Here is a 25,976-nt window from a genome sequence, read left to right on the forward strand (position 1 = left end):
AAGGTTGGGGTTGGGGGTTGGGGAGAGAAGCGGGAGAGGAAGTAGGAGTGGGGATGGGGGTAGAGGGGATTTGGGGGGGGGAGATTGGGGGGTGTGGAGGGGAGGTTGGGGTGGGGGTTGGGGAGTGAGTTGGGGGGAGGTGGGGAGTGGGGGGATGTGGGGGGGGAGGTTGAGGTGGGGGGGGTGGGGTTGGGGAGAGAAGTGGGGGAAGGAGGTGGGAGTGGGGAGTGGAGGTGAGGGTGGGGGAGTGTGGGGGTTAGGTTGGGTGGGGGGTGGGGTTGGTGGTTGGGGAGAGAAGTGGGGGAGGAGGTGGGAGTGGAGAGTGTGGGTGAGGGTGGGGGAGTGTGGGGGGTAGGTTGGGGTGGGGGGTGGGGTTGGGGAGAGAAGTGGGGGAGGAGGTGGGAGTGGGGAGTGGGGCTGGGGTGGGGGGATATGGAGGGTAGGTTGGGGTGGGGGGGTTGAGGGTTGGAGAGGAAATGGGGGGATGTGGAAGGAAGGTTAAGGTGGAGGGTGGGGGGGGGGAGAGCGGTGAAGGGGGGGAAACGGAGCGTCGTGTTGACAATTATCAAGAGTTTTACTGAGAGATTAGCTGAGGCGAAAGAGCTTCTGTTGACAGGAGGTTTTGATAACCAGAAAAAACCCACACAGATCGAAGATAACTAGCAGCAGAACTGAAGGAGAAATGAGTTGTGAGTTGCTATAATCTGGAATGTGCTGGAAGTGGTTCTGGTGGTAAAAAAAATTGGACGAACCCTTGTTGAGGAAAGAGCAAAGGGTATGGGATTAATTGTATGGCTCTTTCAAGTAAGCAGTGTGGACACAATGGGCTGAATGGCCTGATCCTGCACTGTGATTCAATGAAAGAAATGATAGAGTCCAAGAATTTCTAAATCGATTAGAGTCACAGAGAGTCACGGAGATATACAGCACGAGAACAGGCCCTTCAGCCCAACTCGACACATGCTGACCAGGTTCCCTAAACAGAACTATTCCCATTTGGCCTATATCCCTCTAAACCTTTCCCATCCATGTATCTGTCCAAAAGTCTTTTAAATGTTGTAATTGTACCCACCTCTACCACCTCCTCTGGCAACGCTTTCCACACGCGCACCACCCTATCAAAAAGTCACCCCTCAGGTCCCTTTTAAACCTTTCCCCCCCTCACCTTTAACCTCTGCCCTCTAGTTTTGGACTCCCCTACCCTGGGGAAAAGACCTTGGCTATTCACCTTATCTCTGCCCCTCATGATTTTGTAAACCTCTATAAGCTCACCCCTCATCCTCCTGCACTCGAGGGAAAAAGTTTAAGTTTGTTTATTAGTGTCACAAGTCAGCTTACATTAACACTGCAATTAAGTGAAAATCCCCCAGTCGCCGCAGTCTGGCGCCTGTTCGGAGAATTTAAGCATGGCCAATGCCCCCTAACCAGCATATCTTTGAACACAATCCACCTAACGTCTTCTGGACTGTGAAGGAAACTGGAGCACCCTGGGGGACACACGCACACACACCCTGGGGGACACACGCACACACACCCTGGGGGACACATGCACACATACCTGGGGGACACACACACATACACACTCTGGGGGACACACGCATACACACCCTGGGGGACACACGCATACACACCCTGGGGGACATACGCACACACACCCTGGGACACACACGCATACACACCCTGGGGGACACATGCACACACACCCTGGGGGACAGAAGGTGAAGGTGCAGACTCTGCACAGATAGTGACCCATGTGGGAATCGAACCCGGGTCCCCAGCCGCTGTGAGGCAGCAGTGCTAACCCACTGTGCCACCATTTAGTCCCAGCCTATCCAGGCTTTCCTTATAACCCAAACCTTCCAGTACTGGTAACACCCTTGTAAATCTTTATTGCACCCCCCCCTTTCCTGTTTAATAACATCCTTACTATAACAGGGTGACCAGAACTGTACGCAGTACTCCAAATATGGCCTGACCGATGTCTTGTACAGTCGGTGACTGGGAGTTGAGACTGTGGCGTAGGTGAAATTTTGCTTGACTTTGGTGCAGTTGATTCATGTGCGGCCCCACTCATGGCAAGTGGATATTAAAGGTCAAACTCCCTCTTGTAGACAGCGTCTGAGATACACACTACAGGGTAGACCTTTGCTCTGTGAACCAACCCCCCCCCCCCCCCGCCGGGACCTGGGTAAAGCAGCAACATGTTTCTGATTGCTAACATCTCTCCCCCCCCTCCCCACCATGTTAAGCAATTTAAACCGGATAAGAAAGGCAAAGACTGACGAAAAGTAATCATTTCTGATAACTACCATTTTCTCTTTTGAGATAAGCAACTGACAGGAAGTCCGAGAGATAACATCATCTTGAGCTGAACCTATAAAGTGCGCCGAGTTAGAGCGGAATGAAAATAACCCGCCCACCTGTGCTCAACCCGCCCTCCCCCCCCCTCCCCTCCCCTCCCCCCCCCCCACCTCCATCCCACCGAGCCTCCCCTCCTCAGTCTGACTTTATTCAGGCGACCTGCTGAAAACAAGAGTCCTCCGGTCTCCAGCCTTCTGTCCGCCGCAGCCTCCTCGGGGATTGGACCATGTCCGGCTCCGGGCCTCACGAGCCGACGTACAGCAACTTCCACATTCTCCACGGGACCAGGGAGGAGGAATCCATCTACAACAACTTCTCCAACCCGTGTCGGCGCAGCCGGTGGGACAGGACGCTCGGAGGTAAGCCGGAGCGAAGGGGCACCTGCCGGAAACCGGCACAGGACTTGCTCCCTCTATCCGCAGCCGGGGTGGCGGAGGGGGGGGGGGGGGGGGGGGGGTGGGTAGGGCGATCGGAAGTCCCACTCGCTTTGACTGAGGTGTCCGGAATGCAGAGGGCTCTCAACAGGGGAGACAGGAAGGGAGAAACTGTTTCCTTGCGTCACGGGGAGCTCAGTGATCAGAGGATTTGATTTGTTTTGATTTATTATCGTCACATGTATCAGCGTACGGTGAAAAGTATCGTTTCTTGAGTGCTTTACAGGCAAAACATACCGTTCATAGAGAAGGAGAGAGTGCCGAATGTGGTGTTACAGCCATAGCTAGGGTGTGGAGAAAGATCAACTTAATGCGGGGTGGGTCCATTCAAAAGTCTGACAGCAGCAGGGAAGAAGCTGTTCTTGAGTCGGTTGGTACGTGACCTCAGACTTTTGTACCTTCCCAACGGACGAAGGTGGAAGAGAGAATGTCTGGGTGTGCGTGGGGTCCTTGATTACACTGGCTGCTTTCCTGAGGCAGTGGGAAGCGTAGACAGAGTCAATGGTTGGGAGGCTGGTTTGTGTGATGGACTGGGCTACGTGGACACAATGGTTAAAAATTTCCTGTCTTGTCCTGTCCACCGCATTTGGAACGCAATCGCTCAGTTCTGCTCACCCTGCCACAGGGAGGATGTTAATAAACTGGAAAGGGTTAAAAAAAAGATGTTACCGGGACTGGAAGGTTTGGATTGTAAGGAGAGGCTGGATAGGCTGGTAACACAGCGGTTAACTCTGCTGCCTCAGGGACCTGGGGTGTTGGGAAATCCAGCAGACCATTTCAAGGTCCGTTGAGAACCTGGGTGGGAATTTCCAGGCTGCAGGTACGCACAGCTGAAAAATTCCACCCAATACTTTCCAATTAATTATTTGAGGTGATTGGGTGAGATTGGGTGAGGGGGTGTGAATGAGGAGCCATTTTCTGTTAAACACGGTGAACCCTCAGGACAAAGCAGCTCCGTTTGATTGGCACCACATCCACAAACATCCACTCCCTCCACCACCGATGCTCAGTAGTAGCAGTGTGTACTAACGACGAAATGCACTGCAGCAATCCACCAAAGATACTTAGACAGCACCTTCCAAACACACAAACACTTCCATCTAGAAGGACAAGGGCAGCAGATACATGGGGAACACCACCACCTGCAAGTTCCCCTCCAAACCACTCACCATCCTGACTTGGAAATCGCCGTTCCATCACTGTGGCTGGGTCAAAATCCTGGAATTCCCTCCCTAACGGCATTGGGGGTCAACCCACAGAACGTGGACTGCAGCGATTCGAGCAGGCAGCTCACCACCACCTTCTCAAGGGGCAACTAGGAATGGGCAATAAATGCTGGCCCAGCCAACGACGCCTGTGTCCCACCAATGAATAAAAATAAATTCTGGAAGGTGCTACCTGAAAGGGCGGTGGAGGCAGATTCATCAGAAACTTTCCAAAGGGAAAATTCTCGATAAGGAAACAAGAATTCCTTGTCTCCTTGCCTGGGGAAAGATCAGAGGCAGTGGGATTAATAGGATGGATTGACACAGTAGGAAGTCTGACAGTCAGCGTAGGAGTGAAGGACCAAACAGCCTGCTTTTGCATTTTAAGAACCTTTGCGATTAAACCTACTTCCGACAGGCAACGCATTTCAGATAACAACACCGCGCGACGCAAGAAATAAATCCTTTCATCCTTCCTCTGGGTTCCTTTTCAAGTACGGCATGATGGCACAGTGGTTAGCACTGCTGTCTCACAGTGCCAGGAGCCCAGGTTCGCTTCCTGGCTTGGATCGTTATCTGTGGGGAGTTTGTACATTCTCCTCGCGTCTGCGTGCATTCCCTCGGGGCGCTCCAGTTGCCTCCCACAGTCCAAAGATAAGCCGGTTAGGCTGATTGGCCATGATAAAGTGCCATTTACCATCAGGGAAATTAGCTAGGGTAAATACATGGAGTTACGGGCATGGGGGCTGGGTGAGATTGTGGTCGGTGCAGACTCGATGTCACCAGGTCTACGAGGGGCACGGACAGAGTGGATAGTCTGAAGCTTTCTCCCCAGGGTGGAAGAATCAATTACTCGGGGGCACAGGTTTAAGGTGCGGGGGGTAAGGTTTAAAGGAGATGTACGGGGCAAGTTCTTTTACACAGAGGGTGGTGGGTGCCTGGAACTCGCTACCGGGGGAGGGAGTGGAAGCAGATATGACAGTGACTTTTAAGGGGCAATTTGACAAATGAACAGGATGGGAATAGAGGGATACGGTCCCCGGAAGGGTAGGGGATTTAGTTCAGTCGGGCAGCATGGTTGGTGCAGGCTTGGAGGGCCGAAGGGCCTGTTCCTGTGCTGGAATTTTCTGTTATTTGACGGACTGAATGGTCTCTTTCTGCACTGTAGGGATTCTAAGATTCTATAAGCCCCTTCTCCTTGGTTTCCAGTAGAAACAGTTCCCCCTTATTTACCCCCACAGGACCCTTCATAATTTTAAAGGCAGCTACCAAATCTCTCCTGAAAGTTCTTTCTTTGTGCCGTTCCAGCGATGTATATCTTCAAAGTAATTATCACGAGCTTAATGATATTTATTAGTATTATTAAGAGTAATAAGTCTTCTTTGAAGAATTGTCTCCTGATATTGGGAAGCTATATCCGACCATCCAGCGACTATCCCCCCCATTCCCCTTTGTTGTTGGATGGTGAAAGGGTTTAGAGGGATGGTTTGAAAGTTGCCTCACCTCGTTCTTTTTGGAGTAAACCTTCCTCGGGCAGAGAGAGTGCGAAATGGGTCAATGTTGCTCTCAATAGAGTCCACTGACATACCCCAACTGATGGCCCCAGCGCTTATCGGACAATCATTCTCACCCGTTGTTTAGACAAAGATCAGTTTCTTTGAACAAGTTTAATTTGGTTTGATTTATTATTGTCGCATGTGCTTGTGTACAGTGAAAAGGATTGCCTCTTGCGCCTTTTCAGACAAAGCATACCGTTCATAGAGAACGAAAGGACAGGGTGGAGAATGTAGTGTTCCAGTCATAGATAGCCATGATGTGGAGATGCCGGCGTTGGACTGGGGTGGACCCAGTAAGAAATCTCACAACATCAGGTTAAAGTCCAACAGGTTTATTTAGAATCACGAGCTTTTGGAACACTGCTCCTTCATCACCTGATGAAGGGGCAGTGCTCTGAAAGCTCGTGCTACCAAATAAACCTGTTGGACTTTAACCTGATGTTGTGAGACTACTTACTGTCATAGCCAGGGTGTAGAGAAAGATCAACTTAATACACGATGAGTTGACAAAGGGATAAAAACAGTTCAGTATTTTTAAATATTTGAAATATACAAAGAACAAAGAACAAAAACAGCCCGGGAAACAGGCCCTTCGGCCCAACGAGCCCACTCCGCCATTTTAACATTACCAGTCGCCCCCTCCACCCATGATCCTTATCTATTGTTTTATGGCAATCCACATTGAGGGAAACTAATTTAGGGACAATTTATTACTTCCAATCAGCCTAATAGCACATCTTTGGGGTGTGGGAGGAAACCGGAGCACCTGGAGAAAACCCACGCAAGAACGGGGAGAATGCGCAAACTCCCACAGACACCGGCCCAAATCCATGTGTCTGCACAGCAAACAGTGATAGTCACTGAGCTGTCGTGTAGCCCAGCATCTGGTCCAGTTTAAGCGCACACTAACGACATGAAGCACTAGGCTACTCTCGAAACAACCAAGAGCAGCCCTGTACGACCCATCGCGTGTCTGCCCCTCGTTGGACAACAAGGCGGACCGACTTAAAACCTGTGAATTAAAAGAAAAAAACATTATTATCATTCCACATCCTTTTACATTACCAGGGCCGTCCCAATGCTAATGAACCTTATTTAAAACAATCTCCTATATCCTCCCATCTCCAACCCACTCATGTGCCTGTCTAAGTTACTCTTAAACAACTCCAGCGTGCCTGCCTCCACCACCTTACTTGGCAGAGCATTCCATACCCCCACTACCCTCTGTGTGAAAAACCTCCCTCTAATATCTGTGTTATACCTCTCCCTCCTCACCTTAAGCCCATGGCCCCTCAATATGACTCATTGTCTGTTTTATTTCCCCACTGTGGTATTTTGTTGTTTAAAGTTTATTTATTAGTGTCACAAGTAAGGCTTATATTAACACTGTGGTGAAGTTACTGTGAAAATCCCCTAGTCGTCACACTCCTGTTTGGGTACACTGAGGGAGAATTTAGCACGGCCAATGCATCCTAACCAGCACGTCCTTCAGACTGTGGGTGGAAACTGGAGCACCCAGAGGAAACCCACACAGACACGGGGAGAACATGTGGACTCTGCACAGACAGTGACCCAAGCCGGGAACTGAACTGGGGTCTTTTGGTATTGTGAGGCAGCAGTGCTAACCACTGTGCTACTGTGTCGCCATATTAACATTTAATTATTAATTTTTAGTTAGCAGAAGGCAATAGATTGAAAGCCATTTCTTCAAGACAACAAACAACTTAGCAAATAGGACGAGAGGGGATTGGTGTATTGTCAAATAGAGGGTGGCGCAGTGGCACAGTGGTTAGCGCTGCTGTCCCACAGTGCTAGGGACCTGGGTTTGATTCCCAGCTTGGGTCACTCTCTGTGTGGAGTCTGCACATTCTCCACATGTCTGCATGGGTTTCCTCCGCGTGCTCCAGTTCCCTCCCACAGTCCAAAGACATGCTGGTTAGGATGCATTGGCCTTGCTAAATTCTCCCTCAGTGTTACCTGAACAGGCGCCGGAATGTGGCGACTAGGGGATTTTCACAGTAACTTCATTGCAGTGTTAATGTTAGCCTACTTGTGACACTGGTAAATAGAATCATACAGTCGCAGAAGGAGGCCATTTGGCCCATCGAGTCAGCACCGACCACAATCGCCATAACCCCATGCATATACCCTAGCTAGTCCCCCTGACACTAAGGGACAACTTAGTATGGTGAATCCACCTAACCCGTATATCTTTGGACTGTGGGAAGAAACTGGAACACGCGGAGGAAACCCACGCAGACATGGGGAGAACATGCAAACTCCACACAAACAGTAACCCAAGCCAGGAATTGAACCCGGGTCCCTGGCGCTGTGGGGCAGCAGTGCTAACCACTGTGCCGTTGTTAAAAATAAGTCTTTCCTGAAAGCTTCTTTCTGAAGCCTTTCTCTCTGATGTGAAGAACTTTAAGGAATGACAGATTGAAAAGGGTAAAATGTTATTGTTAGCCTCACTTTATTTTCAAGTCATTTGCTTCAGAGGGCTGGCGGACTGTGTAAGAGGATACACTCTACCAGGTTAGACTCAGAAGCAGACAGTGAAAATCTCAGCGAGGGATTAGCACGGGGAAAGGAAATCCCTGGTTGATTCAATTTGACTAATTTAACATTTGTTCCTGGGGAAAGATCCTTATCACCAATATTGTGGAGTGGAGTCACAGGTGGACAGGGTGGTGAAGAAGGCATTCAGCATGCTTGGTTTCATTGGTCAGAACATTGAATACAGGAGTTGGGACGTCTTGTTGAAGTTGTACAAGACATTGGTAAGGCCACACTTGGAATACTGTGTACAGTTCTGGTCACCCTATTATAGAAAGGATATTATTAAACTAGAAAGAGTGCAGAAAAGATTTACCAAGATGCCACCGGGACTTGATGGATTGAGTTATAAGGAGAGGCTGGATAGACTGGGACTTTTTTCTCTGGAGCGTAGGAGGCTGAGGGGTGATCTTATAGAGCTCTATAAAATAATGAGGGGCACAGATCAGCTAGATAGTCAATACCTTTTCCCAAAGGTAGGGGAGTCTAAAACCAGAGGGAATAGGTTGAAGGTGAGAGGGGAGAGATACAGAAGGGTCCAGAGGGGGGAGTTTTTTCACACAGAGGGTGGTGAGTGTCGGGAACAAGCTGCCAGAGGTAGTAGTAGAGGCAGATACAATTTTGTCTTTTAAAAAGCATTTAGACAGTTACATGAGTAAGATGGGTATAGAGGGATATGGGCCAAATGTGGGCAATTGGATTAGCTTAGTGGTTGAAAAAAAAGGGGGGGCATGGACAAGTTGGGCCAAAGGGCCTGTTTCCCTGCTGTAAACCTCCATGACTCTATTGTCAAAAATTGTGAAATAAAGAAATGTAAATGTACCTCATACTTAACGGGTGTATACTGAGATGAAGTGAGAGATCTTGGCATAGACCATAAGTGCAGGTACATAGATTCCTAAAGGCAGCAGTAAACAAGGTTCTAAAGAAGGCATATGGAACTGTCCTTCAATGGCAGAGGTACAGAATATTAAAGCAAGGATATAGTCCGGAATGTTACCACCCTGCTCGCCGCGGGAACCGGAGAGGACTAGGGGTGGACAGTGGAAATGTCAATTGTCCTCGAGCGGAATTTCATGGTTTTGGGGCGAGCGAGGCTGTAAAATCCTACCCAGTGGCACAGTGGTTAGCACCGCTACCTCACAGCGCCGGGTACCCAGGTTCAATTCCTGGCTTGGGTCACTGTCTGTGTGGAGTCTGCATGTTCTCCCCGTGTCTGCGTGGGTTTCCTCCGGGTCTCCAGTTTCCTCCCACAGTCCAAAGATGTGCTGGTTAGGTGGATCGGCCATGCTAAATTGCTTGGTGTCAGGGGGATTAGCTGGGGTAAATGCATGGGGCTATGGGCATGGGGCCTGGGTGGGATTGTGGTCAGTGCAGACTCAATGGGCCGAGTGGCCTCCTTCTGCACTGTAGGATTCCAGGATTCTACAATGTTGGAGTTGTATAAAACTCTGGTGTATCATGCACAGCTTGGTCACCACATTACTGGAAGGATGTAATTGCTTAAGAGAGAGTGCATAGCATAGAAGGAGGCCATTCGGCCCATGTCGTGAGTGCTATGTCTCAAGAAGAGCTATCCAATTGGTCCCAACCACCCCCCCCCAACAACCTCGCACCCACCTTCTCCCCTCCATATGCCTACTCTTTCCCCTGAGAGAAGTTCCTCCTTAACTCTGTTCTAAGTTGACTCCCCTGTATTTTGAGGCTGTGCCCTTTAGTCCTTGTTTCCATTCTAAGTGGAAATAATCTCATTGCTTCTACCCTATCTAGCCCCTTCATTAACTTATGTGTCTCTATAAGATCTCCCCTCAGCCTTCTAAACTCCAGTGAATACAGGCCCAGTCTACTCAATCTCTCCTCATAAGCGAACCCCCTCATCTCCGGAATCAACTTGGTGAACCTTCTCTGCACCCTCTTCAAAGCTAATATATCCTTTCTTAAATATGGTGACCAAAATTGCACGCAGAACTCTAGGCGCGGCCTCACCAGTGCCCTGTACAATTGCAGCAAGGCCTCCCTGCTTTTATATTCTATTCCCCTCGCGATAAAGGCCAGCATCCCATTCGCCTTCCTGACCACCTGCTGCACCTGCAGACTGGGTTTTTGTGATTCGTGCACAAGGACCCCCAGGTCCTTCTGCACTGTAGCATGTTCTAATTTTTCACCATTTAAATAATAGTCCATTTTAATATTATTCCTTCCAAATCTCACACTTGCCAACGTTATACTCCATCTACCGGTCACTTACTTAGCCTATCCAAGTCTCTCTGCAGACTTTCCGTGTCCTCCACACAATTTGCCTTCCCACTCCTCTTTGTGTCATCCACAAACTTTGTTACCTTACACTCAGTCCCCTTCTCCAGATGGTCTGTGTATATGGTAAACGGTTGGAGTTGATGGCTCAGTGGTCCTATTGCTTGATTTACAATCCAGAAACTCAGCTAATATTCTAGGGATCCTGGATTGAATCCTATTACGGCAGGTAGTGGAATTTGAATCCAATGAAAAGTATCTACTGATGACCCATTGTTGGAAAACCCCATCTGGTTCACTCATGTCCCTTTATGGAAGGAAATCTGCCGTCCTTACCGGGTCTGACCTACATGTGACTCCAGAGCCTCAGCAATGTGGTTGACTCTCAACTGCCCTCCAAGGGCAACTAGGGATGGGCAATAAATGCTGACCCAGCCAGCGACACCCATGTCTTGTAAATTAATATAAAAAGCAGTTAATTAAACACGAATTCTAAACTTCAACACCCAACAATGAACAGTGAAATATCTGGGATCATTGAGCAGAGAGAGACCTAGAACAACTCTTCAATCAGTCTCCCTCAGTTTTTAAAGAAGTTTGTTTATTAGTGTCACAAGTAAGGCTTATATTAACACAGCAATGAAGTTACTGTGAAAATCCCCTCGTTGCCACACTCTGGTGTCTGTTGGGTACACTGAGGGAGAATTTAGCATGGCCAATGCACCCTAACGTCTTTCAGACTGTGGGAGGAAACCGGAGCAGCCGGAGGAAACCCACGCAGACACGGGGAGTATGTGCAGACTCCACACAGACAGTGACCCAAGCCGGGAATCAAACCCGGGTCCCTGGTGCTGTGAGGCAGAAGTGCTAACCACTGTTCACCGTCAGAGTGGATTCCCTGTTCGGATTAGGAACTGTAGCATTAACCCAAAACTTCACCGAGCTACAAGGAAACTGATCATCTCCATTTCGTTTTTACAGGTTGTGGAAGAGTGATTTCATGTAGGGAATGTTCCATTCTGCAAGGAAAAGCTTGTTTCCTCTTCCTGATTCTGGGCATCTCCTTCTTTGTGACTTTTATCCTGCTTATGGTTTGCATTTCAAACAGTAAGTATTTCAAACTAATGAGACAGAAGTCCCCTGTGAGAGCGAGTCACTCGAGGCCAGGGAATGGACAATGTCCGCGCTCTACCCTAGCTCCTGCTCTTTGGCTGGTATCATTCCCAAATTCTGGAATGTGGAATATCCACGTTGCATCTCCCGATCTCCTGCCAAATCCACGCAGTATCACCATTCTCCCTAATTATCTTCCAGAGCTATGGAAGAAATTCAACAAAACACCATAGGAATTCTACTGAGAATTCCTTGTTTTCAGAGAGGGGAGGGAGTTGAGGGAACAAAGATGCCCACTCCCAAATGGCACAGCTTTGATATCCAGTTACACTGAATCTCCAGAACAGAAACAGCCTCAATTGGTCTGCGCTGGTGTTTATGCTCCACCTGGGGCGGTACGGTGGCATAGTGGTTAGCACTGCTGCTTCACAGCTCCAGGGACCTGGGTTCGATTCCCGGCTCGGGTCACTGTCCGTGGGGAGTTTGCACATTCTCCTCGTGTCTGTGTGGGCTTCCTCTGGGTTCTCCGGTTTCCTCCCACAGTCCAAAGCTGTGCAGGTTAGGTTGATTGGCCATGTTAAAATTGCTCCTTATGTCCTGGGACGCTTAGGTTAGAGGGATTAGCGGGTAAATGTGGGGTAGGGCCTGGGTGGGATTGTAGTTGGTGCAGACTCGATGGGCTGAAGGGCCTCTTTCTGCACTTTAGGGTGCTATGATTCTAAGCTGTGGCTCACAATGACACAGTGATTAACGCTGCTGCCTCACAGCGCTACGGACCCAGGTTCGATTCCCGGCTTGGGTCACTGCCTGAGCAGAGTCTGCAAGTCCTCCCCATGTCTGCGTGGGTTTCCTCCCACAGTCTGAAAGATGTGCTGGTAAGGGTGCATTGGCCATGCTAAATTCTCCCTCAGTGTACCCAAACAGATTGTGGTGACTAGAGGATTTTCCCAGTAACTCCATTGCAGTGTTAATGTAAACCTACTTGTGACACTAATAAACTTGTAAAATGGCCCACTGAGCCAATCAGACTGCGGTAGGTCTTCCACTGGCATCAAGATGTCGGGGGTGGGAGTCCTGCCCACTGAGAGCTGCCTGCCAATCAGAGGTGGGCAGTCATCATGCTCAGCAGCGCCACTGGGAGGCTGTGGCTGCCTCTGGAAGGACAGGCATCAAAGCCCCAAGGTCACGGAGCAACCCAGGCTGCAGGAAAGCAATGAGGGTTGGCGGGGGCGTTTGGTTGGTCAATGCTTGGCCACCAGCGGTGGTGAGGTAGGACCATTAATGCGACAAGTTTCCTTCAGAAAAAGGAAGTGGATCTGTTTCATAGAATCACAGAATCCCTACCATGTAGAAGCAGGCCATTCAGCCCATCGAGTCTGCACTGACTCTCTACAGATTGGCTGGAATATTACCGCTCCACCCACCATGGCAATTGGAGTGGACGAGGGGCAGAACATAGACAGGTCCATTGAAATAGGGTGGGATTTTACAGTTTCGGGACGAGCGAGGCTGTAGAACCCTACCCAGCATCTTACTTGGGTCTTCTCCCCCATTCTATCCCCTTAACCTGCACATCATTGGACACTAAGGTACAATTTAGCATGGCCAATCCGCCTAACCTGTACATCTTTTGGACTGTGGGAGGAAACCGGAGCACCCGGAGGAAACCCACACTGACGTGGGGAGAACGTGCAAACTCCACACAGACGGTCACCCAAGCCGGGAATCAAACCTGGGTCCCTGGCGCTGTGAGGCAGCAGTGCTAACCCACTGTGCCACCGTGCCATCCATTTATTATTGAGTTATATTAATTCCTGACCATTATTCACATTCCATAGAGAATATCCAAAAGATATTTAATTATTATATTCTGATTAATATATCAGCTGAGGTACAGAATAGACACTCTCTCCACAACAAAGAAAAGCTCAAACTTTGATAAAAAGATTTTTCACACTTTAATGAAACGTTAGCAGCACAGTTTTCTGTTCCTGATGTTGGGGTGTTCCCTATTTAATGCTGAAGGTTGATTTTGTCTTTCAGCCTCAACGTTCCAAGAGCAAATGAAAAAGCAAATGGAACTAATGACTAGTAAGATTCAAAACAGTAAGTTATTGCAAACATTTTTGTCAAAGTCTTACTTTGTTTTAAGTTTTCACAGTCTCTCCACCATTCACCAGCCAGCAGGGGACTGAGTATAAACCTTCCAAACACATGACCACTTCCATCCTGAAGGACAAGGGCAGCAGATACATGGGGAACACCACCACCTGCAAGTTCCCCTCCAAACCACTCACCATCCTGACTTGGAAATATAATCGGCCGTTCTTTCATAGTCGCTGGGTCAAAATCCTGGAATTCCCTTCCTAAAGGCATTGTGGGTCAACCCACATAATATAGACTGCAGTGATTCAAGAAGGCAGCTCATCACCACCTTCTCAAGGGGCAACTAGGGCTGGGTAATAAATGCTGGCCAGCCAGCAACGCCCGTGTCCCACGAATGAATAAAAAATAATTCTTCTCCTAAGTCTCTGCTCTCTCTATTCCAGTAAGAAGTCTATAACACCAGGTTAAAGTCCAACAGGTTTATTTGTTGCAAATGCCACTAGCTTTTGGAACAGGCTGTTCTGAAAGCTAGGGGTGTTTGCTACAAGTAAACCTGTTGGACTTTAACCTGGTGTTGTGGGACTTCTTACTGTGTTTACCCCAGTCCAACACCGGCATCTCCACATCTCTCTATTCCCCCATAGGTCTGTCTCCATAACAAGTTCCTGGCTCCATTTCATGGGAGCTTCCCACCCAGGCACCTACCCCTTAGCCCCATATATTTGCCCCACTAATCCACCTACAATTTAGAAGAGTCAATCCCCCCTAACCTAGGCATCTTTCAGACTGTGGGAGGAAAGCAGAGCACCCGGATGAAACCCATGCAGATGTGGGGAGAACGTGCAAACTCCGCACAGATGGTCACCCAAGCCAGGAATCGAACCCGGGTCCCTGGTGCTGTGAGGCAGCAGTGCCAACCCACTGTGCCACCGTGCCATCCATTTATTATTGAGTTATATTAATTCCTGACCATTATTCACATTCCATAGAGAATATCCAAAAGATATTTAATTATTATATTCTGATTAATATATCAGCTGAGGTACAGAATAGACATTCTCTCCACAACAAAGAAAAGCTCAACATAAGAACATAAGAAATAGGAGCAGGAGTAGGCCATCTGGCCCTTCGAGCCTGCCCCGCCATTCAATAAGATCATGGCTGATCTGTCGTGGCTCAGTTCCACATTCCCGCCCTCTCCCCATAACCCTTAATCCCCTCTCTTATCAAAAACCCACCAACCCGCTTCTTAAAAATATTTAGCGAGGTAGCCTCCACCACTTCAATGGGCAGAGAATTCCAGAGATTCACCACCCTTTGAGTGAAGAAGTTCTTCCTCAACTCTGTTCTAAACCGCCCCCCCTTTATCTTGAGGCTGTGTCCCCTAGTCCTTTCTGAGCGGGAAGAGTCTCTCCACCTCTATCCTATCCATCCCATTCATCATCTTATATGTCTCAATGAGATCTCCCCTCATTCTTCTAAACTCTAACGAGTACAAGCCTAGTTTATTCAGCCTCTCCTCATAGCTCAACCCCCTCAACTCCGGCATCAGCCTAGTAAGCCTCCTCTGCACTCCCTCCAAGGCCAAAATATCCTTGCGTAAGTACGGCACCCAAAACTGCACACAGTACTCCAGCTGCGGCCTCACCAATGCCCTATACAGCCGCAGAAAGACCTCCCTACTTTTATATTCAAACTTTTATCAAACTTTGATAAAAATATTTTTCACACTTTAACAAAACTTTTGCAGCACAGTTTTCTGTTCCTGATGTTGGGGTGTTCCCTATTTAATGCTGAAGGTTGATTTTGTCTTTCAACCTCAATGTTCCAAGAGCAAATGAAAAAGCAAATGGAACTAATGACTAGCCTCAGTAAGATGCAAAACGACAGTAAGGTATTGCAAACATTTTTGTCAGTGTTTTACTTTGTTTTAAGTTTTCACAGTCTCTCCACCACTCACCAGCCAGCAGGGAACTGAATAGTTTCTGCCTAGTTCCACTGACCTGCATCTGGACCATATCCCTCCACACCCTCTCCTCCATGTACCCATCCAAGTTTTTCTTAAGTGTTAAAAGTGACCCCGCATTCACCACTTCATCTGGCAGTTCATTCCACACTCCCACCACTCTCTGTGTGAAGAAGCTCCCCCTAATATTCCCTTTAAACGTTTCCCCCTTCACCCTTAACCCATGTCCTCTAGTTTTTTTCTCCCCTAGCCTCAGTGGAAAAAGCCTGCTTGCATTCACTCTATCTATACCCATCAAAATCTTATACACCTCTATCAAATCTCCCCTCATTCTTCTACACTCCAGGGAATAAAGTCTTAACCTATTCAACCTTTCTCTGTAACTCAGTTTCTCAAGTCCTGGTAACATCCTTGTGAACCTTCTCTGCACTCTTTCAACCTTATTTACATCCTCCCTATAACTAGGTGATCAAAACTGCACACAATACTCTAAATTCAGCCTCACCAACTCATTCAGACTCAATCGAATAGAGTCTTATACAACCTCACCATAACATTCCAACTCTTATAGTCAATATTTTGATTTATAAAGGCCAACATACCAAAAGCACTCTTTACGACCCTACCTACCTGTGATGCCACTTTTAAGGCATTACGTATCTGTATTCCCAGATCCCTCTGTTCTACTGTACTCTTCAGTGTCCCACCATTTACCTTGTGTGTTCTACCTTGGTTTGTCCTTCCAAAGTGCAATACCTCACACTTGCTTGTCTGATTTCTGTTTGTCTTTCAGTTGAATTGTTTAGTAATGACACAAACCGGGATCTGAAGGAAATAAAGACTGAACTCAACAACATTCAAAACCAGAGTAAGTTATTCAAAGGATTTTCGGTTATTTCTTTGTTGTATTTAATTCTCTCCAAGGTCTCTACCATCCTCTGTCAAAAAGGCAATGTAGTAAGGCGATAGCCTAGTGGTATTATTGCTAGATGACTAACCCAGGAATACTAGCTATCTATCCTGAGAAAGCGGGTTCGAATCCCCGGCACGGTAGCTGGTGGAGTTTGAATTCAATAAAAAATGTCTGACATTAAGAATCTTCTGATGATCATGAAACCATTGCTGGAAAAATCCATCTGGGTCACTAATGTCCCTTTAGGGAAGGAAATCTGCTGTCCTTACCTGGTCTGGTCTCCACAGCCACAGCAAGGTGGTTGACTCTCAACTGCCCTCCAAGGACAACTAGGGATGGGAAATAAATGCTGGCCAGCCAGCGATGCACGTGTCCCACGAATGAATAAGAAACAAGTAGATAGATCAGGAGTTTTGCTCTGAAGCAGGTATCCAGGAAGTTATGGAGAGTATGCCTTTTCTACATTTCAGCTGTTTGGAATATATTAATGAAGTATCTTTTGGATATATCCTATGGAATGCGAATCTCCTGGTTCACCAAACTGCCTTGCCAACAAGTTCCGCAATGGTACGATCTTCGTTCTGTTGGGGCAGTGGTGGAACGGGGACAGGCATGCGTAACAGATCAGTGGTGGCCCCGGGGACTACCAAAGGTCGAACTGGGCTTGAAGGCACACTTCAACTCTGGTGCTTAACCCACATTGGTTATCTTTGATTGTTGGTCTGGGGTCACTGTCTGTGCGGAGTTTGCACATTCTCCCCGTGTCTGCGTGGGTTTCCTTCTGGTGTTTCGGTTTCCTCCCTCACGCCAAAAAATTGTAGGTTAGGTGGATTGGCCATGTTAAATTGCCCCTTATTGTCTAAAGATGTGCAAGTTAGGTGTATTGGTTATGCTAAATTAACCCTTAATGTCCAAAAGTGTGTGGGTTAGATGGATTGGCCCTTAATGTAAAAAGATGTGCATGTTAGGTGGATTGACCATGCTAAATTGTCCATTAGTGTCCATAGATGTGTGACTTAGTTGATTGGCCATGCTAAATTGCCCCTCAATGTCCAAAGATGTGCAGGTTAGGTTGATTGGCTGTGCTAAATTGCCTCTTAGAGTCAGGGGGTTTAGCAAGGTAAATACATAAGGTTAGGGCCTTTTTGGGATTGTTGTCGGTCAGACTCGATGGGCTGAATGGTCTCAGTCTGCACTGTAGGCATTCTATGACCCATAAGGGTCCTGCCTTCTCAACATTTCTCCTTGCCTGAGATGTGATGACCCTCCGCTTCAATCGCTACCAGCAAGCTCTCCCCCTCAAAGTTATTATGGGGGCTTTACCTTTGACCTTACTTATTTACTTGCTGATGAAGGCTGAACTTCCTAACTTTCTGTCTCAGAACATCAGGCAGGAATGAAACTCGCCCAGTGCTGACCCTCTGACAATGCGGCACCCCCTCAGTACTGACCCTCTGACAATGCGGCACCCCCTCAGTACTGACCCTCTGACAATGCGGCACCCCCTCAGTACTGAGCATCTCACAGTGCAGCACTCCCTCAGTACTGACCTTCTGACAGTGTGACACTCCCTCAGTACTGACCCTCTGAATGTGCAACACCCCTCAGTACTGACCCTCTGACACTACAGCATTCCCTCAGTACTGACCCTCTGACAATGCGGCACTCCCTCATTACTGACCCTCTGACAGTGCGGCACTCCCTCAGCACTGACCCTCTGACAGTGCGGCACTCCCTCAGTACTGACCCTCTGACAGTGCGGCACTCTCTCAGCACTGACCCTCTGACAGTGCGGCACTCTCTCAGCACTGACCCTCTGACAGTGCGGCACTCTCTCAGCACTGACCCTCTGACAGTGCGGCACTCCCTCAGCACCTCAAATACAAGTAGCTGCTGTGTGTTTACACAGGATAACGGTGCGTATTTCAATGTTACCTTTCAGAATTGTCAACCCCACCAAACACAGAAGAATCTAATGTCGCCTCCAGTGTTGCTGCCAGTGAGTTTTTACCCGCATTACCTTTCAAAATGGAGCTGTTTAATTCGTTATCATTCTGGAACCCTCAAAATACAGAATGATAATTTGTTACTTGAATCATTGACCATTCCAGCATCAGGTTTGTAAGCAGGCTGTGGTTCACGCTCAATGAATCAATGTACGGGTGTTACGGTGGTTAGGACTACCGCCTCTGACAGTGCAGCACTCCCTCAGTCCTGACTCTCTGACAGTGCGGCGCTCCCTCAGCACTGACCCTCTGACAGTGCGGCACTCCCTCAGTCCTGACCCTCTGACAGTGCGGCACTCCCTCAGCACTTACCCTCTGACAGTGCGACACTCCCTCAGCACTGACCCTCTGACAGTGCGGCACTCCCTCAGTCCTGACTCTCTGACAGTGCGGCGCTCCCTCAGCACTGACCCTCTGACAGTGCGGCACTCCCTCAGTCCTGACCCTCTGACAGTGCGGCACTCCCTCAGCACTTACCCTCTGACAGTGCGGCGGCACTCCCTCAGCTCTGACCCTCTGACAGTGCGGCGCTCCCTCAGCACTGTACAGTGCGGAACTCCCTCAGCACTGACCCTCTGACAGTGCGACACTCCCTCAGCACTGACCCTCTGACAGTGCGGCGCTCCCTCAGTACTGACCCTCTGACAGTGCGGCGCTCCCTCAGTACTGACCCTCTGACAGTGCATCACTCCCTCAGCACTGTCCCTCTGACAGTGCGGCACTCCCTCAGCACTGACCCTCTGACAGTGCAGCACTCCCTCAGCACCTCAAATACAAGTAGCTGCTGTGTGTTAACACAGGATAACGGTGCGTATTTCAATGTTACCTTTCAGAATCGTCAACCACACCAAACACAGAAGAATCTAAAGTGACCACCAGTGTTGCTGCCAGTGAGTTTTTACCCGCATTACCTTTCATAATGGAGCTGTTTAATTTGTTATCATTCTGGAACATAAGCCTCAAAATACGGAATGATAATTTTTTGTGTAAATCATGGACTGTTCCAGCATCAGGTGTGTAAGCAGGCTGTGGTTCACGCTCAATGAATCAACGTACGGGTGTCACGGTGGCACAGTGGTTAGTACGACTGCCTCACTGCACCAGGGACCCAGGTTGGATTCCCAGCTTGGGTCACTGTCTGTGTGGAGTCTGCAGGTTCTCACTGTGGCTGCTTGGGTTTCCTCCGGGTACATCCTCTGACAGTGTGACACCCCCTCAGCACTGACCCTCTGACAGTGTGGCACTCCCTCAGCACTGACCCTCTGACAGTGTGACACCCCCTCAGCACTGACCCTCTGACAGTGTGACACCCCCTCAGCACTGACCCTCTGACAGTGTGACACCCCCTCAGTACTGACCCTCTGACAGTGCGGCACTCCCTCAGTACTGACCCTCTGACAGTGCGGCACTCCCTCAGCACTGACCCTCTGACAGTGCGGCACTCCCTCAGTACTGACCCTCTGACAGTGCGGCACTCCCTCAGCACCTCAAATACAAGTAGCTGCTGTGTGTTAACACAGGATAACGGTGCGTATTTCAATGTTACCTTTCAGAATCGTCAACCACACCAAACACAGAAGAATCTAATGTCGCCTCCAGTGTTGCTGCCAGTGAGTTTTTACCCGCATTACGTTTCATAATGGAGCTGTTTAATTTGTTATCATTCTGGAACATAAGCCTCAAAATACGGAATGATAATTTTTTGTGTAAATCATGGACTGTTCCAGCATCAGGTGTGTAAGCAGGCTGTGGTTCACGCTCAATGAATCAACGTACGGGTGTCACGGTGGCACAGTGGTTAGTACGACTGCCTCACTGCACCAGGGACCCAGGTTGGATTCCCAGCTTGGGTCACTGTCTGTGTGGAGTCTGCAGGTTCTCACTGTGGCTGCTTGGGTTTCCTCCGGGTACATCCTCTGACAGTGTGACACCCCCTCAGCACTGACCCTCTGACAGTGTGACACCCCCTCAGCACTGACCCTCTGACAGTGTGACACTCCCTCAGTACTGACCCTCTGACAGTGTGACACCCCCTCAGCACTGACCCTCTGACAGTGTGGCACTCCCTCAGCACTGACCCTCTGACAGTTCGGCACTCCCTCAGCACTGACCCTCTGACAGTGCGGGACTCCCTCAGCACCTCAAATACAAGTAGCTGCTGTGTGTTTACACAGGATAACGGTGCGTATTTCAATGTTACCTTTCAGAATTGTCAACCACACCAAACACAGAAGAATCTAATGTCGCCTCCAGTGTTGCTGCCGGTGAGTTTAATTTGACATTACTCTGGAACATAAGCCTCAAAATACAGAATGATAGTTTTTTAATAAAGTCATGGACCTTTCCAGCATCAGGTCTGTGAGCAGTGTTTCAGAGTCAATGAGTCAATGTACAAGTGGCACAATGGTTAACACTGCTGCCTCACAGTGCCAGGCACCCTGGTTTGATTCCCAGATTGGGTCACTGTCTGTGCGGAGTCTGCATGATCTCCCCGTGTCTGCGTGGGTTTCCTCCGGGTGCTCCGGTTTCCTCCCACAGTCTGAAAGACGTGCTGGTTAGGGTTCATTGGCCGTGCTAAATTCTCCCTGAGTGAACCTGAAGTGTAGGTGAAGTGAAGTGTAACGTAGTGTAGCAATTAGGGGATTTTCACAGTAACTTGAATTGTATTAACGATCTACTGATGACCTTGAAACCATTGTCAATTGTCGGAAAAATCCATCTGGGTCCCTAACGTCCTTTAGGGAAGGAAATCTGCTGTCCTTACCCGGTCTGGCCTACATGTGACTCCAGAGCCACAGCAATGTGGTTGACTCTGAAATGACCCAGCAAGCCACTCACTTAAAGGACACTTTGGAATCATAGAGTAATCAAGTCATAGAATCATACAGAGCAGAAGGAGGCCATTCGGCCCATCGAGGCTGCACCAAACACAATCCCACCCAGGGCCTAACCCTGTTTCCCATATATTTAGCCCAATCTTCCTCAGCACTGACCCTCTGACAGTGCGGCACTCCCCCAGCACTGACCCTCTGACAGTGCGGCACTCCCTCAGCACTGTCCCTCTGACAGTGCGGCACTCCCTCAGTACTGACCCTCTGACAGTGTGGCACTCCCTCAGTGCTGACCCTATGACAGTGTGGAACTCCCTCAGTACTGACCCTCTGACAGTGCGGCACTCCCTCAGCACTGACCCTCTGACAGTGTGGCACTCCCTCAGTGCTGACCCTATGACAGTGCGGGACTCCCTCAGCACTGACCCTCTGACAGTGCGGCACTCACTCTGTACTGACCCTCTGACAGTGCGGCACTCCCTCAGCACTGACCCTCTGACAGTGCGGCACTCCCTCAGTACTGACCCTCTGACAGTGCGGCACTCCCTCAGCACTGACCCTCTGACAGTGTGGCACTCCCTCAGCACTGACCCTCTGACAGTGCGGCACTCCCTCAGCACTGACCCTCTGACTCAGGCACTCTCTCAGCACCTCAAATACAAGTAGCTGCCGTGTGTTTACACAGGATAACGGTGCGTATTTCAATGTTACCTTTCAGAATCGTCAACCGCACCAAACACAGAAGAATCTAAAGTGACCACCAGTGTTGCTGCCGGTGAGTTTTTACCCGCATTACCTTTCAAAATGGAGCTGTTTAATTTGATATCATTCTGAAAGATAAGCCTCAAAATACAGAATGATAATTTGTTACTTAAATCATGGACCGTTTCAGCATCAGGTTTGTAAGCAGGCTGTGGTTCACGCTCGATGAGTTCTTGTTCTCCGTTCGATGAGTTCTTGTTCTCAAATAAAGATGCACCTTTTGAGTTTAGTTTATTTATAAGTGCCACAAGTAAGGCTTACATTAACACTGCGATGAAGTTACTGTGAGAATTCCTTAGTCACCATACTCCGGCACCTGTTCGGGTACACTGAGGGAGAATTTCGCACGGCCAATGCACCCTAACCAGCACATCTTTCGGACTGTGGGAGAAAACTGGAGCACCCGGAGGAAACCCATGCAGACACGGGGGGAACGTGCAGTCTCCGCACAGACAGTGACCCAAGCACCCTAACTCTTTTACTGAACTTTAACTCTTAACTAAACATTAACTTCAATTCTTTAAATGCATATAGACATTACTGTGTCAGGATAAACCTGGCCAGGATTACCTCTGATGCAGAATGTATCTTCACTGTCTTCTCTGAAGAAGTTTCTGTAGGGCACACTTCTTACGATGGTTAATTTCTGTATTGTTGCCACTGGCAAACAAAGCACCGCAGCGTCTTTTATCTATAAATTACTTGCTTCCAGAAGAGTCTCCGTCATCCAGCCAATCACAAGGCTTGAACAGCTAATGAAATTAATTGCAAACAACGCCATTATGCTTAGTTCAAACTTCATGTCTCACCCATTACTCGGTGCCACCAAGCCTACTCCAGATTAAACATCTTCTCACAGGAAGCCTTAGGCCACAGTTCCCAGACCAGATCCGTGACTAACAGTAACTTTACTACCTGCAACTGGTCTTGAATAGAAATTGAGCAAACGTCCCAGCATGTTTAGCTCGCAGTCAGAGTCGCCATTTTAAAGCACTATTGCCATTATTGTTGTTAAAACCATTGTCGTAGTTGTTCTTCCTCCATCTACAGTGCACCACTGCCCCACAGCTCCAGGTACCTGGGTTCAATTCTGGCCTTGAGTGACTGTGTTGAGTTTGCATGTTCTCCCCATGTCTGTATGGGTTTCCTCCGAGTCTCCGGTTTCCTCCCACAGTCCAAAGATGTACTGGTTAGTTGGATTGGCCATGCTAAATTGCTCCTTAGTGTCCAAAGATGTGCAGATTAAGTGGATTGGCCATGCTAAATTGTCCCTTAGTGTCCAAAGATGTGCAGTTTAGGTGGATTGGCCATGCTAAATTGTCTCTTAGTGGCCAAAGATGTGTAGATTAAGGAGATTGGCCTTGTGGGGGTTACGGGGAGAGTGTCTGGGTAAGATACTCTGTGAGAGTCGGTGCAGACTCGATGGGCTGAATGGCTTCTTCTGCACTGTAGGGATTCTATGACTCTGTCCCCTGGGCTGATTGATTTGTCATGTGTTGGGAGCATTTTCTGTCTTTTTTTAAATGCTCCAAACCCTTTGGTTTACAGTTTGTGCCAGACGATGTCCCTGTGAAGTGTTGATTTGAATTCTGATGATGAATACTCTGATTCAGTCTAGATCATTGAGGAGGGCAGTGGGAATGCATTTGAATCACAGCATCACAATGTGACAGTACACTGGGAAACACAGTGTGCTGGATTTGCAAATCAGTGCTACCCAATCGATGGTGTGACTGCGCAAGTTAAACATTCAAATGTCCCACGGTCCAATGTCATAGCTCGAGATTCTCTTTAGAAACATAGAAGATAGGAGCAGTAGGAGACCATTCGGCCCTTCGAGCCTGCTCCACCATTCATCATGATCGTGGCTGATTGTCCAACTCAATAGCCTAATCCTGCTTTCTCCCCATAACCTTTGATCCCCAAGTGCTGTATCCAGACGCCTCTTGAATATATTCAATGTTTTGGCATCAACTACTTCCTGTGTTAATGAATTCCACAGGCTCACCACTCTTTGGGTGAAGAAGTGTCTCCTCATCTCCGTTCTAAATGGTCTACCCTGAATCCTCAGACTGTGAACTCTGGCTCTGGACTCCCCCACCATCGGGAACATCCTTCCTGCATCTACCCTGTCTAGACCTGTTAGAATTTTATAAGTCTCTATGAGGCAAAGTTGAGAAGATGAAGGATTGGCTTGGTGGCACAATGGTTAGCACTGCTGCCTCACATCGGCAGGGACCCGGGTTCGATTCCCGGCTTGAGTCACTGTCTGTATGGAGTCTGCACATTCTCCCTGTGTCTGTGTGGGTTTCCTCCAGGTGCTCCAGTTTCCTACCACAATCCAAAGATGTGTGGGTTAGGTATATTGGCCATGCTAAATTGTCCCTTAGTGTCCCGGGATGCCTCGGTTAGAGGGATTAGTGGGGTAAATACATGGGTTACGGGGCTAGGGCCTAGTTGGTGGAGACTCAGTGGGCCGAATGACCTCCTTCTGCACTGCAGGGATTCTAAGTGAATTTGTAAATGAATAATCTCAGCTGGTGTGGGAATCGAACCCGTGTCGCTGTGCGTCACAAACTAGCCGACTGAACTGGCAGAGATGGAATGGGGGAGTCTGGCATGGAGTGTAAACACCAGGGCTGTATAGTCAGGCTCAGTGGCCTGCTTCTGTACTGCACATTTTGCAATTTGTGCACAGTAAGATCCCACATGAACAAATGAGAGTGAACAGCGATTGTCCGGACCACACGACACGGTGAAGGAATAGTGTTAATGTTATTGAACCTCGTGTTTAAAAGGGTCCATTGATTCTGTTCCCAGGCCGCTAGTCTTCTGTCAACCAACAACAGTGAGCAACATATTGCTTACTGACTGAAGAGAATTTCTAATGAATCTGCAAGCTGATGCCGCTGAAGATACCAATCGTACGGAAGAAAACTCAAGCCCGCTTTTGTATATCTGTGACATGTACCGGCTGGTGGAGAAAACACATCGAGAACCTATCAAACTTCTGTTGGACAGAGCATCTACTCAATGCCTAAGCTTCCAATTCCTCTGTGTCAAAGGAACCAGGCCCGGGGTTCGACCTCCTTCCCACCCACCTTCCAATTCTGCCCGGTGGGAGAAGGGCAGTGTTAGGGGCCACCAATCAAACTCTTTCACGGCCTCCCAATGTTGGTCACTGACTCCTAACCAAAAAAGGGAACACTTTTATATTTCCATGGGTTGCCTCGCTGTTGTTCCGGAAGTCTGGGGTTGATTGGGGTTAGGGGAGTGGGGTCAGAGAGAAGGGGGCTGGTCATGGGGGGGTCATAGTTCAGCTTGCTAAAAATCCACTGTCAATGCTTCTGCATGCACGGAAAATGATGTGGAGATGCTGGCATTGGACTGCGGTAAACACAGTAAGAAGTTTCACAACACCAGGTTCAAGTCCAACAGATTTATTTGTAGCAGGTGCCGCTAGCTTTCAGAACCGGCTATTCCTTCTGATGAAGGACCAGCCAGTTCCAAAAGCTGGTGCCGTTTGCTACGAATAAACCTGTTGGACTTTATCCTGGTGTTGTGAAACTTCTTACTACATGGAAAATGCACAGGAATCTCCATCTATTTGGGGAAGTGGCAGCCTAGTGCTATTATCGCGAGACTATTCATCTAGAAACTCAACTAATGTTCTGGGGACCCGGGTTCGAATCCTGGTATGGTGGAATTTGAATTCAATAAAAAATATCTGGAATTAAGAATCTACTGATGACCATGAAACCATTGTCAGAAAAACCCATCTGGTTCACTAAAGTTCTTTATGGAAGGAAATCTGCCATCCTTACCCAGTCTGGCCTACATGTGACTCCAGAGCCACAGCAATGTGGTTGACTCTTAAAATGCCTTCTCAAATGGGCAAGTGAGACACCAGTTCA

General features: G+C 48.5%; 1 protein-coding gene across 1 annotated transcript in view; it reads left to right on the plus strand.

Annotated features, from left to right (window-relative positions):
* The first annotated feature begins 2,529 nt into the window (after positions 1–2,529).
* The window catches only part of LOC145360884 (uncharacterized), a 39,030-nt gene continuing 15,583 nt past the window's right edge, over positions 2,530–25,976 (plus strand). The window contains exons 1-6 of the mRNA XM_080216385.1: positions 2,530–2,720; positions 11,347–11,472; positions 13,522–13,584; positions 16,344–16,418; positions 20,677–20,733; positions 22,019–22,075. Of these exons, the coding sequence (XP_080072511.1) occupies positions 2,588–2,720; positions 11,347–11,472; positions 13,522–13,584; positions 16,344–16,418; positions 20,677–20,733; positions 22,019–22,075 (511 nt within the window). The 5' untranslated portion in view covers positions 2,530–2,587. The remainder of the gene's footprint in view (positions 2,721–11,346; positions 11,473–13,521; positions 13,585–16,343; positions 16,419–20,676; positions 20,734–22,018; positions 22,076–25,976) is intronic.

Source organism: Carcharhinus amblyrhynchos, chromosome 33 (genome assembly GCF_965287045.1).
Source record: "Carcharhinus amblyrhynchos chromosome 33, sCarAmb.v2.hapA, whole genome shotgun sequence".
Classification (NCBI taxonomy): domain Eukaryota; kingdom Metazoa; phylum Chordata; class Chondrichthyes; order Carcharhiniformes; family Carcharhinidae; genus Carcharhinus; species Carcharhinus amblyrhynchos.